At 43.6% G+C, this 17,825-nt stretch overlaps 1 protein-coding gene across 1 annotated transcript in view; it reads left to right on the top strand.

Annotated features, from left to right (window-relative positions):
• Positions 1-16,877, top strand: part of ALDH1A3 (aldehyde dehydrogenase 1 family member A3) — a 35,681-nt gene extending 18,804 nt beyond the window's left edge. The window contains exons 7-13 of the mRNA XM_027644472.1: positions 42-155; positions 2,969-3,071; positions 4,056-4,240; positions 9,365-9,529; positions 11,360-11,517; positions 12,686-12,760; positions 14,140-16,877. Of these exons, the coding sequence (XP_027500273.1) occupies positions 42-155; positions 2,969-3,071; positions 4,056-4,240; positions 9,365-9,529; positions 11,360-11,517; positions 12,686-12,760; positions 14,140-14,212 (873 nt within the window). The 3' untranslated portion in view covers positions 14,213-16,877. The remainder of the gene's footprint in view (positions 1-41; positions 156-2,968; positions 3,072-4,055; positions 4,241-9,364; positions 9,530-11,359; positions 11,518-12,685; positions 12,761-14,139) is intronic.
• The last annotated feature ends 948 nt before the right edge of the window (positions 16,878-17,825 follow it).

Genomic DNA, 17,825 nt, shown 5'->3' with positions numbered 1-17,825 from the left:
TCTCAAAATCTCTGCAGAGCTGTCTTTAACCTCTGTTTCAGGTGGGTTTCCCTCCTGGTGTGGTGAACATTGTGCCAGGCTACGGCCCCACAGCTGGAGCTGCAATTTCTACCCATGACAATATTGATAAAATTGCTTTTACTGGATCAACCAAGGTAGGTGATGGATTTCTCATGCTGTTCCTCTTTGCATTTTCTTCTAAACTGTCATTCATATAGGACTGGATGATGTTGGTGATTTCTGTATAGCCAACACCTTTTTCCATCACATTCCGTGGGACAGGACTTCTCAGAAGTGTTTGGTATTTGTCTAATTCAGGTCCTTGTGCTAATCCCACATCTCTGTAAGCTGAGTTTTGCCAAACCACCATATTTCTGTCAGAACTGAATAGGTGCTCTGATACAAGACAGTGTACGGGGCAGGCTGGCAGTGACTTAACACCATGTCATTGACCTGATGGAGCTTCTGAGCAGGTTTTCCTGCCAGTCCTGCCCTGCAACTGGAAAACATGTCAGTCAGAGCCCTGAGCAATTCTTCCTTGGCTTTAGTTACCTCTGAGGAACTTAGGACTTAAACAAAAACATGGCCCTGTGCCCAAGGCTTCCTCTGCTGACGTGGAGGGGATTAACATTTGAGCCTCTTCTGAGACCTGTACAGTAAAGCACCTTCTATTCAGTTTTTTCCTGTAAATAGGTACATCTGACTTGTTTATTAGAGGGGTGGAAGTGAGACCTCTGCACTCTTAGTCCCCTACAGCCGTCCTCTTCTGTACCTACATGGGGGAAAGTGCACACGGCCTGGCCAAGTCCATGGAATTGAGCACAGCTGAGACATGCAAAAAAAATTGCCTCCAGTAATCACTGCTGAAAATTCTCAAACAAAAGATTGCTTAGAAATGTGAATGTTTTTCCACTGACTGCTTTAGATGTTTCTTGCATATCCACACCCCCTGAAGAGAGGCAGTGTCCAAAGAATGGAAATGCTGACACCAGTGGAGGCAGTTGAGGCAAATATAGTCTCTTCTTTATTTCTTTGAGGAACATTGTTCTTGTTGAGCATTTGCTGAGTTCATCCATTCTTATGTCTGTCCTCGTAACTGCAGAGTGTAATCTGAATATATAACGATGACAAATTACCTTGAAAGGTGTTCTTGGCCGGTAAAGGTATCTCTGAACACTCAAAAGCTGCTGCATTTACCAACACTACCATCTAGTGGCTTTGTGTACATTCAAACTGCCGTACATATCCCATAGGAAAAGGTGTGTTAAGCCTCTGTTTCTGTACGGGGATCATGGGAACAAACACAAATGCAATAAAGTAAAAGCTCACAATGAGCTTTTACTCTCTTGATAGTTGGTCTAATCTCAGAGTTTACTCAGTGTCATGCTTCTCTCCAAATCCTAGATCAGAAACTTTTAGCCCAGATGAGACTCTGGCTGTGTGAAAACAATGGAGCTTATAGACTCATCCAGCCCACATGGATCTGTTTGGGTTTTTAATGAAAAAGGAGTATCCAGTGGATTAGTGGCAGAAGGAAAATCTCAGCTGCTGGAGCCTGTAGGCAAAAAAACTCCTGTAGACACTGTGCTTGTCTCCTAATCCATGGGTGTGCAGGAAACACCGAGGGAGACAGATTCTTTGCTAATGCATGTGTAATTTAGAAGTGTTCTCTTCCCCCTCCACCCATCTGTGAGTTCAGCTGCATCTCTGCAGTATTTGCAGCACAATGCTACTGTTTCTGAGCCAGGAAGTGAAGCTAATTCAAAATATATTTTGACTTAGTTTTTAAGCCCCAACTCAGGCTCAGTGCCAGCTTGGAAATACTGATCTTAAACTCCATGAGAATTTTCCCATCTAGATTTCTTCTTTTCTCTTACTTTATTAACTTACTCCTCTTTGGCCAGCTAGCTTGTAGTAGTGCCTCTCGCAAAGCTATGATGCATCACTTATTTCTGCTGTCTCCAGGACTAAGCTCTGAGTGACTAGAGATGATCTGTACTGCTAAGTTCAGAGTCATGCTCGAGTTACAAAGTTACATGAGAAATACAGACCTGTGAACTGCCAGCCAGCTGCCCCATGCTTTCCTTGCTCACAGTTCCATTCCAGGGAAACAGTATTTTTAGGCAGTAATAAGGTTTCCGTGTGCAAAGGTAAAATACAAGAAAATCAGTTATAATAGAAACAAATTCAAATATAAGGTCACTCTTAAGAAATTAACCTGTTCTAACAACTAAAGCTTCCAAATAATTTTAATTCCTACTGTTTCTAACAAAATTAGATGGCTAAACTCTGGAAGCAGAGTAAATCCTCCCCTTCAGGAGAGGGTGGCCAGATAAATGCCAGTAGGTGGTCAGAGCAGATTCTTGGGCTGAAAGTGCCATGGCAGAGCTAGTTGGAGTTTCTCTGTTGACATCCTCAGGTGTTGCCTCGGATGGAACATGTCTCAGCTACTCTTGTGTGTGGAGCAGCTCAGCCTAAGCTGTCAGAAAGTATTAGTTTTCTCCTAAATGTCACAGTCACTGCATGGCTTTTTGGTGTGGGAGTGCTATCAGATAGGAACAGTGAGTTCCTATCATTGACTTGGCAAGATATACTCTTAAGAAGTTTGAATTTGCAATTTTTAAAAGTAAAACTTGTAGCCCTTGGAGCCAGTTGACTGCCAGTGTTGCTCACTGGGTTGCACTGGGTGGGAAATGCCTTGTTCTACAGCTCTGAGTAGCAGATAACTTCAGGATACAGATCCTGTAGCTCTCCCACATAGCTCACCCTTTCAGATCTGCCTAAACCAAACCTTAATTCTGGAGCTGGTTTTGACACAGCACAGCAGTAGGAAACTCAGACTCCTTGACTTCTACCTGCTTCAGCCTCCTGCTGGGCTCTTCCACCCTTGTCAGCATCACACTTGGCACACTGAGTTGAGATTTTCAGGGGAAAAAACTCATATCCTCTTTGTGTCTCACTGCTGCAGGTTGGAAAACTGATCAAGGAAGCTGCTTCTAAAAGCAACCTCAAAAGGGTGACATTAGAGCTGGGAGGGAAAAACCCCTGCATCGTGTGTGCAGACGCAGACTGTGAGTATGGACTGCTGGGTTTGCTGTCAGAGGCTGAGTGTGGTGGGGTTTATGTGTCTGCTGTCCTTTGGCAGCTCACAGGGCTGGGGTTTGCCACCACATCCACCCCAAAGCCTGGAGAAAACTTCTGTCTTAGAGCAGGGTACAGTTCTGCATCGCTGGAGCTCTTCCCCAGGGCAGGGATCGTTCCCATGGCTAGTGTTGCCTTCTCTGGGGATGGCTGCAGTTGCAGATAAATCTTGCATTTGTATTTCTGCTGTTTGTGTGCTTTCTTTTTGGTTGGCAGTGCTGCAGAGCCTGAGCCAAGCACTGGGGAAAGCAGTTTTCTGGAAAGCAGCCCCTGTGCAGGCATTCCTGTGACAGGAGAGTTTTGTAGGACCTGATCTAGTCCAGCCTTCACCTCTATCCTGGCGGTCTGCAGGACTCATTTAACAAGTTTTGTTGTGATTTTGTTACACTAGGAGATTTTTGTTAACCTGTGACCACGAAAATAGTTGCAAAATTGTATCTGGGCTTCAGGAAAATATTCTCCACTCTCCTGCTCAGCACAGCAGAGGTTGGAATCAGAGGTATTTGTGCCAGTTGCTAATAGGGAGCCTTGCAAGGACCTGACCAAAGCTGGCACGCTGCTCTCTGAGTAATCACTACTGAAACTAGTCTTTAGGAATCAATGCATGGTATCCAGGAATCCACATTTGAATTCCCGCAGCAAGAAAAGCTGGTCAGTGCCTTCAGTGAGTCCTTGTGGAACAAGGCATCAGGAACTATGGCAAACTAGACCTCGAGACAAAAGGCAGGAAGAGGGGGTGGATACAATAAGAGATCTAGTTTGGGGGCAGTGGGAGGCCCTGTGAGTGCCTCCACTGGGTGTGGACCATCTGTCAGCATTTTTTTGAGGAGTTTTTCCAAAGAGAAAGGAAACACTGGAAGGGTTGAAACTATGCATGTGGTAACACTTCTCCCTCCTCCTGGGCCATCTTGCAGTGGACTTGGCAGTGGAATGTGCCCACCAAGGCGTGTTCTTCAACCAGGGGCAGTGCTGCACGGCGGCCTCGCGGGTGTTCGTGGAGGAGCAGATCTACCCGGAGTTCGTCAAGCGCAGCGTGGAGTTTGCCAAGAAGAGACTCGTTGGAGACCCCTTTGATGCCAGAACTGAACAAGGGCCCCAGGTAACTGTGTGCCTGAGAACAGTTTATTGTTTGGTTTTTGGTTGTGGTTTTGTTTAATTTTCCTTGTGTAAATATTATCCTTACGAATACGGTCCCAGCAGAAGTGCCGAGGGGTGAGTAATGTATCACGGCTTTATTTTTCCTCTCCATTTTAAATATCAATTAATCACAACTGTTGAAATGTTATGTTGTAATTTTTTTTTAAAAAACACAAATGTATTTAATTCAGTTCTTATCCAACTCTAAAGAAGGGGCTGTCTTCCTGGTCCAGTAACACAAAGCACGTTGCGGTGAGCCATAGCACTGCTCAGAAGAGTTCAGCTGAATGGCCTTGGCTGTGTTGGTGATGACAAGTAGTTAGAGCCCAGGGACTCCCGAGTCCTCAGTTTCCTTCTCTGCTCCCTTCCTTTGGAGAAGTTTCAGCTGAATTAGGAGGAAGAACCATGCCAAGCTGCTGTCAGGACTGGCCTCCTCAATGCTTCCAGAGCCTTCCTCTTAGTTTTTGCATTTGACGCAATCTGAGCTGTGCTGGAGAGCTCTGGAGGAAGGTGATCCTTGGGTCAGATCTTCTAACAGGCCCACTGTTTGCTACCAAAAATAAAGCAGAATTCCCAGAAATCTCTAGCCCAGGCCTCTTGTTCTCAGTACTGCACTATGAGTTTAATTTCCTTGGTGCTGTGTAGGATCCCTCAGATGGCTCTGGAGACATCTGCTTCCCCTTATCTGAACCTGAATCTGCACATGATTCATGCATGTTCTCCTGCATGGGGAATAAGATGATGTACACCCCCTGTTCATGCTGAGGCTGCATCCAGCCCTGTAACTTGCCTAGAAAGAGATTTCAAACTGCTCAGAAGTCTGAGAAAAATACTCCCATGCTGAGACTTGTCTGCAGAGATGAGCTGACCCTCAAGCTGTTTCAAGGTCTGCTCTTACCTTCTGTTAAGGGCTGCCAGCTTTGGGGGTTTGTTTGTTGTTTGGTATTTTTTTAATATAACATCATCCTAAACCTTATCCAGCAGAAGCAGTAAGCAAGCTGCAGTTATTGGTCCCATCAGGACCATGTTCACCTGGCTGTGCTAACAGAGACCACTGAGTTCATGAGAACAGCCCCTAAATTCACAGGAAGTAATTGTGAGGTTTTAAAGAGTGAAACACCCTGCAGTGATTGGAACACATAGAACTGGGCTGCTTATTTCAGTTCGTCTGTGCTCCCAGCTCTTGCCAGAGCACTCCTCAGGGCACAACTATGGCACAGCATCATCCTCTGGGATCACTGTGGCTTAAGGGAGACTCCTTGCATACAGAGCTGTAATCAAGGGTAACAGTAAGTCCAATCAGCACTGTCTGGTCAGATTTGAAATATGGCCCATCTGTCTTCTTTCCCTGCTCTGGCTTACCTGTTACACTTGTAGCTAGGGGAGATAGCACACCCCCACACACCTGAACTCCTGTGCATGCAACTGTCAAAGCCCAAGATGGGAAGGTGTTGAGAGAGTGGGAAGAAACTGTAAATCCCAAAGCTTTTATGTGGTTGCCAGTGCAAAGGAACAACCTCTTTCTCTTCAGCTCTGGTTCCTTGCTCTCTGGAGCGTATTCTGTGGGCACACACAGGAACTTCAGCAGAGGAGAGAAATGATACAGTGTCACAAGGACTTAAAATACCTTCTAAAGCAGCAAAGATTCACACCTGCCCACAAGTTACTGTTCAAATGTGAAGTTTCCAGTTCAATTTTCTTCCCCTGTTCCTGAAGTAACCTGCTTGGCTGTGAGGGATTTTTTTTATCTTGAACTGATGGATAAGGGAAGAATCACCAGGAAAAAATAATCTGTCTTCCTCTTCTTCATCTCTCCCCATCAGATGCTTCAGATCCAGCCTGTTGCTTTCATTCTCCTTTTGTGTGGGTCAGGGTGAACATACACAACAGCATTACAAAAATGGCCACATGCTGCTGCATAGATCCCACCTTGGGATGGTCACTTAGAAGCCAACAGTTGGAGCCAACCTTTAGGCTGACAGGGTTTGTAGCCCATGATCTTTCTGGTCCTACATCATCTGTAGGTGATGACAATCCTGTTCCACAAGAAGTTGATGTAAGCTAGTCCTGGAAAAGTGGTCCCATGTGCAGCTGTTTGTTCCTACATTGCACTGCACTGGTTTGGGGAACAGGCTGATTCAGGTCTAATGCAGCCTTTTTGGAAGTGAGGAAGGAAGATTTTACTCAGGTCAGTTCCCTGATGTGCATTACTGTGTGCTGGCATGGGTGCTTGTGGCATGGATGTGGGGAAAAGACTGTCAGCTGCAGGATTGGGTTATGCTGATATAAACTGTACTGCTCTGATCAAAATTAGGTCAGCTTTAAACAGTATTAAATTTAGACAGAAATGAGGCATGCTTCTGATGAGACCTCTCCAAAACTCACATGTGTCTGGCAGTGCTGACTGGCTGGAATTCAAAGGACACCACAAGGAACCTGCGGGGTGATCAGGACTGTTTGAGCAGAGTGCCAACCCCAAATCCAGACCAAGGGCAATTTTTAATTTTGGATTCCTGGGAGCTGTATCACAGGAAGCAATAAAGTAAATCTGCACAGATGGCAAACTGGTTAACCAGGGCATTATACAACTGGGAACAGCGGACTGCATTAGATGAGACTAATGTCCTGGTGGACTAGAACAGGGATTAGATTAGAACAAGACTAGACTACTTTTGCTGTTTCAGAACCCCAAATACTGGGATTTGTGGACTGTAAGACCTAGTCTACAGGAATAAAATTAACACTAATCATGGCAATTGCTAGCCAGGAGTTATTCAGCCTAAAACATATCATTTGATTTATAAGATGGTGAATATTTTCCTTTGACTGTATACATGCACCTCAGGATTAAAGTGTGAAAGTAAAATATGTAAGTAGAAAGGGTCTGTTTCCAATACTGTTGGACCCAGTTGTGGGTTATTTTGCAGGATTACAAATGCTAGAATTGGAAAAGGAAAAACTTCTCCTTGTGGTCTTGACTTAAATGAAGCAAGAGATGAAGATTTGGGGGTTCTCAGATTTTCAGCATTGCAGTCATCCTTAGAAGCTGCCTTCTCTATTGAATTAGATGAATAAATAGTAGAATTTGCTTTACCAGATCATGTGTTTTTAATAGAAGTCAATGCTTGAACCATAAATAATAGTGGAGTAGGGGACAGAATTTAAACAAGCCTTGCAAGCTCTAGTTACAATGACAAACAGTTCCACCCTTGCATGTCATTTTTACAAATGTTTTCTTTCCCCAGTGTCTTTTCATCTAACTGTAGTTTGCCTTGCAACAAGTTACAGCTGTATAAATATCCTTGTTTTGTTTTCTGTGATGTGAAGTGGATGGACTGGATTGGTCTGGATCACAGACATGCCAGGATGGAAAGCACTTGCAGATATTTTCAAATTATTTACACTTGGCAACTAAGCAACCAGGCAAATAGACAACGTGTCTGACACCTGCCAAGCTCACTGTGTGACACTGTATCCTACATGAGGACACACATTTCCTTGTGCAGTAGCATGTATGAAGTGTGTCCTTGGGCAGCACCTTAACACTGGAGAGAACACAAGCACTTGGTACAAGCTGTCCACAGTGCATGAGAGACACACACATCTGTGTGGCAGCAGATGTGCTGTTCTCTGTTTTCCCTGTGTAGCAGAAGTACCCCAAGGACACCCTCCTGCAGCTTTGATATTTGTCTAGAAGCATGAAAACTTGGATTGTGTGTGGCCAGGATTAACTAGGGACAGGATATAGTCTGTAATCTGGAGGAGTCAAGTGTGGAACACTCCATGTAAACAGTCCCCACTGGCAACTGGCCCTGCTGAAATAAAAACAGATGCTGGGGGGGAGTGGGGGGTGGATTGAACTAGCACAAGCATCTGGAGATACCTGGCATTCAGAATAATCCCCCAGGCTGCCAGGGCACCTCAAACCAGTGGGTGGAGTCCTTTATTTAACAACCTCAATACATTTGTCAAGCTTTTTGTTAGTTTTTCTCTTTTAAAACACCTCTGTAAGAATTTTACCACCTCCATCATGCTGTGATGAGGTGTTTCATCACTAAATTATGCATCATGCCAATAGCCAGGTCTGTTTGAAACCAATGGCTGTGGAGCACAAAGAAGGATCAGTACTGATCCAGAAGTGCTGGGGGTTTTATGCTAGCACAGAACCCATTGCTTGTGAAGTACATGATGTCTCCTCCAAGTCCTGGTGCAGCTTTGTGGTCCTGCCACTGGTCTGGCCTTTCACCTCTATGGAAATCCCTAATTAAAGGCTGGTAACAACAGCACTTACTAATTGAGATTATTCCATATTTTGGTGTGGGTAAGGAGTAGTTAGACCAGGCTGGTAGTTAAAAGTGAGGATATGGCTCCCAGTGCAGAGAACCAAAAAATGCAGGGATAGTACTGGTCTCCAAGATCTGTGAAAAGAGATTCTGATTTTAAAAGCAAGGGTTCAGTGCAGCAGTTGTTCTGGAGTCACCCCACTAACAGGGCTTATCTTTGAGGCTGTACATAGATTGTGTGAGTGTGGAAGGAGAGGGAGGCAGAGCTCACTGGGTTCCTCCAGCTGGGGACAGAGAACTGGGGGTGAAGCCGCACACTGCAGCCAAGTGGAGCAAATGGTTATATACCCTGATTCTCCCTCCCTTGCAGCAATTCTGTTAGTCAGATCCCTTGCTGAGCCCAGCAAAGCCCATCTCAGGCTGTTCTCATGCTGCTACTGAGATAAATCAGTGGTTGAAGAAGGTCTGTAAATCCTAGAGCTCGAGTGAGGTGAGCTGTGGGAGTGCATATCCAGGACACAGAGGAAGGGAAAGTGGGGAGACCCCTCTGTGTGGCAGCAAACTGTTAGATCAGATTACACAATCACATGCAACTTCACCTTCTGTTTCCTGTGGCTCAGGGCTGTGCCCATGTTCTGTCTCTCACCCTGTTCGTTGCCTGATGTCCTATCCTAAACTAAGGTGTTAACTGACCTGGTTTGACAGTGCCCTGCAAACCTGCCCCTGGGCCACATTCCTTGGCTTGGTCTCTGGAACCACGATAATAAAGGCACTGCTGTTTCTTTTCCTTTTGTGTCTGACAGATTGACCAAAAGCAGTTTGATAAAATCCTGGAACTGATAGAAAGTGGGAAGAAAGAAGGGGCTAAGCTGGAGTGTGGGGGTCTTGCCATTGAGGACAGAGGCCTGTTCATAAAACCCACAGTGTTTTCAGAGGTCACTGACAACATGCGAATCGCCAAAGAAGAGGTACAGTACAAGTCACTGGAATTTCATCTGCATTTACCACTGTAAATGGGAAAGAAAGAGGTATGATTGTGGTTTGAAGTCAAAACTTGAAAGGAGGGTAGAAGTAATCTGTTCTACTGATGAAGTATCTGCAAGATGAGCTTCAGGTTGGACTCCGTGTGTGAGTTGTAAGAGGAGAAGGGAAAAAGCAGAACTGAAAAAACTGTCAAAATGTTTTAGCATCATTTTTTATGCAATTTATAAGTGTCTGTTTGCCATCCCTTCCTAATACCTTGCTGCTTTCCCTCATTTTCTTTGGTTTTCCAAAAGGGAATTAGCTCTGTGAGTGTACTCACTGGACAAGAACAAACCCAGATACAAACACAGTAGTTAACACTACTCTAGAGTTTTTAGTTCTCATTTCAGGAGAATTTGATATAATGCAAAATACAAGCACATGCCTTACCTGGATAAATGCTACTTTAGTAGTAATGGTCATGGAGGGGTTTCTGTCTGAATCCTTGATTTAAAATATAAATAACTGAATAAAAATAATAGAAACTGTGGCTGGATGGAGCAATTCTATTTATTCTTTGTCCTAAAGTTTGAAGGTTTTTCTAGAGACAGTTAAGCTTTATGGGAAAAGAACTCTGGGGCCTGCAGCTTGTGAGGAGGGAAGGAATGGCCACTGAAGAACTTCTCTCAAGTAGCCTTAGTGTCTCAAACAATCCCAGATTCCATTCTCATGGCAAAATCCCCTGAGGCTGACCATTTCTTTCCTATATGAAAACATGCTTAAAGCCAGCAAAGTGCAGATCTAATACTCTGGCTTTCATTATTCATTTGCAGAAATGTTGAACAAGCTGCATGTGATTAGATCCTGTGATATTCCTTTGAAATAGAAGTTAATCTACTTTTCATCGTGTTCCCCAATGGAAAAGAAGTAGTTGCCAAAGTCTAACTGGCACTTGTATTTTATAGTTTAGCCTAGTGCTTTTTATGGGGCTGCTTGCTGTTTACTCCTGGCAGGATGTTTAAATGTCTCAGATCTGCCACAGAATCTCTAAGGAACCTGGGAAAGATATCAGTCACTCAGGGCATGAGTTACATTCTAAAAATAGAGGGAAAAAGCTGAAAATCCCATGACAGGCGTTTTCTTAATGAACTGACTCCAAATCCCAAGTCATGATTCATGAAGCTTATCCAGTTTCATTCATTTGCAGTTTTGTTGCAAATGCATGTTCACCCTTTGCCTAGGATCGGGCTCCAGTTAAATACCTGGATATCCCAAACCAGACATTTAGAAACCCTTCTGTGACCCTAAAGGTAGCCCAAGTGACAAGTGAGTCTCCATCTCACCTTCAGTGGGGTTCATTGTGCTGTGAGGCCTGGGAAGCCAAGTTTGTGGTCAAACACAGACGTGGTAAATGCAGTGCATGCAAATAAACAGTGACAAAACCAGAGTTAAAATCAAGGAAGGAAACTTGCAGTCCTTGAAATATGTTAATTGCTAATTGAGTACACTCAACTTTAGAGTTCAAAAGGAGAGTTGTCAAGGAGTAAGGATGAAGCATTTGAAACTTGTCCAGATCTAACTCTGCTTGTTTTGATTGTTAGAAATGATGCATTAGTTGTTGGATCTTAGCATGCATTAACTACTATAGCACATCACTGTGCTTCCTTTTGAAGTTTCATTAGTAGTTTGTAAGAGACTCTATCAGTGACTTCCTAGAAGGCTAGGATGTAACATTTTAAATATATTATCCAAACGAAGCATCTGACTCCAATTACTTCAGAATTACCATGATTACCAAAGGCTTTCCTGTACTAAAGTTTAATTGATATATGCAGATTTTTGGACCAGTTCAGCCAATTATGAAGTTCAAGAGTATAGAAGAGGTGATAAGGAGAGCCAACAGTACCGAGTACGGACTCACGGCCGCGGTGTTCACAAAGAACCTGGACAGAGCCTTAACTCTGGCTTCAGCTCTGCAGTCAGGAACAGTCTGGTGAGCAGTGTGGGAATGGAGTGTGGGCTGGGAGTTGGTTTCTTGGGAGAGGAGAGGGCTTTATGACTTACAATCACGTATAAATGCTGGACGTGAGCTGTATTAGTAGCCTGTTTAATTCTTTATGCTGCTCAGAAACAACATCCATTCCTCAAAATAAGGTGGTGAGGACCAGACAGTCTGTCGAGAAATGGATTGGTTTTTCCTTCAGTTGATGTAGTTCTTTGTCTGAACAACCATGGAAATGTGGGAGCTATAGTAAATTCCACCAGACATGATGCGTTTCAAATCCTGTGTGTGTATGTCGTGATCTTCAGTCACCACCAGCTGGGTCTTTGCTGCACAAACCAGTGTGGACAGTAGATGGCAACACACCACTGTCACAAAGAGCAGCTATTATTGCTTACAGAATTCCTTATTTTATATTAGAATCATTTTAAAGATGGAATCCTGATTTTTTTTCCCACTCAATATAGGAATTTGATCTGATGTCTGATTTTGATGCACACAAAGGATTGATTTCAAGAGTGAAGAATCTGCCTCAAATATTTAAGTAAAAATGGGATGTTGGGCTTTGAAGGATACACGTGCTGTACATGGAGCTGCAGACCTAGAGCACAAGCCATAGCTGTCCCTTTTCAGTCATTTGATCTTACTGAGGTGCTGAGGAAGTGTCTGCATTAGCTTTTTCTCCCACATGTCTATAGAAATGGGCACAGTGCTTTCATTTTACTGCAACACAATTGTCTAATACAGTCCAAATCTTTTTCTATACCTGGAAGCGGATGCTGGGCCTGGTTGTGGGTGTTTAGGCAGCTTTTGGAGTAAACATGTTCATTTCAGAATGTGCTTCATAAACTAGGGAATAGGCTGGACTATTTATTTTAATCACAGCTCTGAACAGGGACTGAATTCCCACTCTAGCATGAATGTCTTTGCCACTGGAGACTAGGAAGTGAGATGTGGGTCAGACTGAGTACCACTCAAAAGTTTTGTGTTTCTGCAACAAAATAAGATTTTATTGCTAAAATCTGATTTCGCAAGTGACCTAATTGTATAACAAAAAACCTGACAGATTTCAACCCTTTTTTGTATTGTTGTTGTTGTCATCATCTTGCTTCTCTTTGGTATTGAACTGTCTTTTTAAAAATTGATGTTTTTATTGCAGGATCAACTGTTACAACGCGCTCTATGCACAGGCTCCTTTCGGTGGCTTTAAAATGTCAGGCAATGGCAGAGAACTGTAAGTTTTACTCAATATTTTGTTTATGTGTGGGTGGTGAATGCAATAACAATTGTGACTGTGAAAACACTGTTGAATTTGCTTTTAAACTATCAGGCTTGCAGCAGGCTGCAGTGGGAGGTGCTAAGCCAGTACAGCGTGTATGTAAAGCATTCCTTCAGGAGTACCTTCATCTGCTTTATAAGCTTTTAATAACTCCAGTTCAGGCAAGTCCACTTGGAAGCATTTTTCTATAGTGGTTAGGTTTTTAAATCAAGGGAGAAGTGTGACACCTAGGCTGGGGACACTGGCATTTACCCCAAACCTTCTCATTTTCTGGTGGTATCTGGGCCTCCCTTGGCTGTTGCATCATTGCTCCTAGTCAGACCTCTTCCAGTGGGAATGAATGATCTCCAAAATCATTCTACATCCCACCTTCCAAACTTGCTGCTAAATTACAGAAGGATCCTCTGTCCCTCTTCCCCAGCCTGACCTGTTGCAGTGGGACTACCAGACATTTCAGCTCTGATTAGTTACTAAAGCTGAAATTTTTAAACCAAGGTCACCCCGTGAGTTAGAGGTAGAGCTGAGAAATTTTCTTAAATCTTAATTTTTTTCTTGTATAGGAGGGAGACAGGTTTTCTTACACCATTCAGCAGACTCTTTAGAGGAATCTAAAGCACTTTTTCTTTCACAAGCCAGATTTAAATCCAGGAACCACTCCCAGTAGCTGTTCTTGGTGGATCTGCTGCTCTGGGACATTCAGGTGCCTCACTTGCTAAGCACAGCAAATGAATGAATCCTCAAATGGGACATAGATATATTGAGACCTTATGGTTTACTTTGCCTGACAGCCTGGCTAATTAAAGGATGTCAGGGCTTTATCCCTTGGGCAAGGCATGGGAATAGAGCCAGTTTCCACCAACCATTTAATGCAGTGGTGGGCTCTCTTATCAGTATGTTTCTGGAACAAATGCCATGGTAACTTGTAGATAGAAGCTTCCTTTCAGTGAAAAATTAACTTTAATTACTGACTAAGCACTGATTACTGTATGTATGTGGCTGACTTCTGTGGCTGCTCATTGCAGCACTCAGTTTTCATTAGGCAGAGTCACAAGGTGTCACCTCGTGGGTTACAGTGACCAGAAGCATTCCATGTTTCTTTTACAAAAGGGTGTAGTTGTATGTCCCTGTGTGCACTTAGCAGTTATTAGAAGTGGTGGGACAAATCAATAGCTGGTCTGAGTCGGCTCAGAACTGGTTTTAATGGCCTGATGTCTCTACAGCAGCTGGCAATGAGAAGTTAAAGTGCAGACATGTAGAACTCTCTTCTCTTAGGGAAGTACACATTAACATGCTACAACTGTTTGTCCCTCTCCCTCCTCTCTCTTCTTTTCCAGTGGTGAATATGCTTTGGCAGAGTATACTGAAGTGAAAACAGTCACCATCAAACTCTCCCAGAAGAGTCCATGAGAACAGAAGGCCTAAAATGCTGACACTCTGAATGTGACACATGGGGGACGTGTTCAGACCAAGGGGGAGGGGAGGGGTAGGAAGGAAAATGGAAACACCTGTCTTTATTCCTCTAGAAACACTGAATCTACTGGACTCCATTTTATCAACTGGCTCTTCAAAAACTGATTTTCCTGACCCTACTGGCAGTACTGTGTACTGTGGCAGTACAGTCTCGTACTGTGCAATTCCCTGGCCGTTCGTCTGCCTGCTACCTGTGGCTAAAATGATGGTCAGTCATGGTGTTTGCAGGACATCTGCTTTCAAACTGTACCCTGAAGGACATGGACATGGCTGGCATGTTAGAGAGATTGCTGGTACCATTAGCACGGGCTGGCAAACAGCTTCAGAGGCATTTGGGTTTCACTTGGCATAGATGGACTCGAGTGGTAGGGTTAGTACAACTTGGCTGGAGTTGGTGGAGTTTGTGTGGACATTGCAGCTGGAGTTTGGAATCTGAGTGCAAGCTTTCATGGAAGGATCTGTAACGAAATTCTCTTTGAAAGAGCTATCTTAGTCTCTCTAAAGATACATGCATTCTCCATACTGGTGATATTCTAGCCCTGAATGAGATTTGTGGGAGTTTCCTAGAGGACTCCTTTGGGGCCAGTATTTCACCCAACAGAACTAGACTTCCAAGTGTCCTTGGAAGCTGATGTTTTGGTGTGCACACACTACACATGCTGCAAATGCAAGTCACTGACTTGCTGACCCTTCTGGCTCCGAGTGAGTCACAGTTGTATCTCAAACCTTCACTACAGCACTTTTTGCAGGAGGATTTTGCACTGTACTTACCTTGATGACACCAGGTTGGATGCTGAGCATGTAGCATGGCAGATACCCCACAGAAAACACCCCACACCAGTCCTTCTGACCTGGGGGAGAGAGCAGAAGAGCTGCAGGAAGCTGTCCTGCTCTCTCTTTCTCTGTAACTTTCAGGCTTTGTGAACATCACTTTGTTTTTTGAGCCAGGGCTATTGTTGTGAGCATAAAACTATAAGCTCCTCTCACTGCTTCTTTATCCTGTGTGAATGTAGCTTAAAAATACATACTGGGAGTACAGTATGAAAAGGCAGGTGCTCCCAAGCACACACCAAGTGCTAAAGAGGTGGGTGTACGAGCCAGTTACTATGGCTAAGCTATGGCTGGACCTAAATGTGCCAGAGCTTTGCAGTGGTTATCCCTGTGAGTGCTGTCATCTCGTAGCCAGCATGGAGTAGTTGATCCTTCACTGAGCAACCAACTGTGTTGGATTGTCTCTTGCTCACAGCTGTCCATGGAGTGGCTGTCACACCAAGTTCATATCTTAGTACCTCCTGCAGTAACTCCTTTGCATGCCCAGACATTATTAGGGGATTAATGACAGGTCACACACACTGTCTTCAGTTCCCGGGTTCACTGCTTTCCCTCCTCCTCCTCCTGACTCTACTGGAGAACCACTGGCAAAAGGACGGCAAGTCCCATGTCTGCGGGAGCTGTGAGTGTGCAGGAGTTAGTGGTGACAGCTTGTTAGGAAGTTCAGGTGATCCCACTGGGATTGTCCTCTGAGAACAAACCCATGGAGGTTCCTTATGGCATATCAACAGATCTCCAGGGAGCGCCCATAAAGATTCCTGCCTGGAGTTTTCCAGATGTCAGTGCTTGAAGCAGAAATGCAGGTCTAACCTCTCTTCTCTGCTGCAAGCAAGGATTTAACCAGTACCTTCCTTTGCTCAGAGATAGTCAGTAACAAGTTCTGTTGCATGAGTGGAGCTTTTTTTGGAGGAGGAAGGAAGGTGGGTGGTGATAAGTAAGGAAAATGTTTGCATGAGCCTAAACTTCCTTATTAGTTAGTGAACGTTGAAATTGCACTTCAACACCACTTAACTTCTTACATGATATACCTCCAACAGTTGTAACGAGGTGCCTGTCCTTCCATGGCATGTGAGACAGGTAAATCTCCCCATCCAGTGAGGAAAATGTCCTCCCTTCCCTGTGAAAGGCCAAATGGGAACATTGTACATAAGTTTTTATTTTTGTAAAACACTTAGAGTGCAAACATCTTCTCAGACAAACATTTTACTCTTGCCTACCTGAGGGTTTTCTCGGGCTGCAGCCAGACAGTAGGGAGATGAGGCAAACAGTAAAAGGCTGGTTATCTTGATGTATCTCTGATGTATTTTTGATAAACAGTGGTGGAAACTGAAATCATCTAAAATTCTTTAAATCCTACTATTCTGACTTTATATGTATGATATATATTTCACTTTTTTTCCCTTATTATGTTTTTAAAATCATGTATTTTAAAAATTTTACATTTTTCAATGTATCTCTTATTGTATAAATCAGGGTTTGACTCTACACACTGAATTTTCTAAGTTATATAACACTAGACACTAACTAAAATAACCCCTTAGAGGGTATATATATTTCTTTCATTGCACAGTTAAGGCTTTCATATGAAATATTAGTTGTTTTTTTAAAAGAAAAAAACTATATTTATAAATTAGGATACAGTTAATCTAATGTATTTTTATAGCTAAAGGTACATGAAAATGCTATGTTTAAACCTCATGTATATATTTAGACTATGGGTATCTTTTTTTGTAATAGTTCTTGTTCCTAATAAATGTTTAACTTTGTGAAACGGGTGTGTCTGAGGATTCAGTATCTCACTGGGAAACTGTGAGGGAATCTGGACTTGGATTAATTTCTGCAATTTGTGAAGAATTGGCCTGTTTTAAAAGAGTAAAGTGCTAAGTGTGGTCAGTGCTCTGCACATAAAAGCTGGAGTGTGTGTGTGCAGCTCACCCTGCAAACAGCCACTTGTGTGAGTTGTGCCGTTTACTGTGAGTGGAGGGAGGAGGAGAGCGAGCTGCAGCTGGCAGGGGCAAGCACAAAATCAGATGGATCCTCTTTTCCTTCTGAGGTGAGACCCAAAATGGAAGTATTTGAAGAGATCATGCAGACAGATGGGGCTTCCTGCCTTGGTCTGGCTGCTCCTAAACCCCTTTGAGACTCATCCACCACTAATGTGACTCTGCTAAATGCATTCCCATTCCTGTCTTATTTCCCTCATCTGCGATGTAGATAGAGAGCAAGAACATTCCATTGTCTTTCTATTCTCTTCCCATCTGATGTGTGAGAAATACCTCTCAGCTCCCTACACAGGCCAAGCCAAACTCCTTGAATTTTCCACTTGCTAACAGCATCGCTCAGAAGCTTTTAGACTCCAGAAAGGGGAAGACTGGAGATACAAAGGAATTACTGTGAGTGACACAATCAATGGATACTTAAGGAAGAGTGGGATGAGATTTGGGGAGGGAAAAAGGGAAAAGTTAGCTTGAATGTGTGGATGAATTATTGCCTGGGGAAGTTAGAGTTTCCATCATAATAAAGGGAAAAGTTATTTTAGTGCATTTTCAAACAATTGTGCTAAAAAAAAGCTGTAAGAAATGTCTGGGTAAGAGCTGGGCTGTGAGGCATAAAAGACAGCAGGCTGATTAAGAGGTGTAAAGGCTAACGCTGTTTTTAGCTGTGTTAAAAGATGATGGTATAGATGTGTTCTCGCTCTCTGTCTATGGCTGCAGCTTGA

Source organism: Corapipo altera, unplaced genomic scaffold (genome assembly GCF_003945725.1).
Source record: "Corapipo altera isolate COAL_440 unplaced genomic scaffold, ASM394572v1 50, whole genome shotgun sequence".
Lineage (NCBI taxonomy): Eukaryota > Metazoa > Chordata > Aves > Passeriformes > Pipridae > Corapipo > Corapipo altera.
Note: the sequence above shows the minus strand (reverse complement) of the source record. Positions and strands in the feature narration are given on the sequence as shown.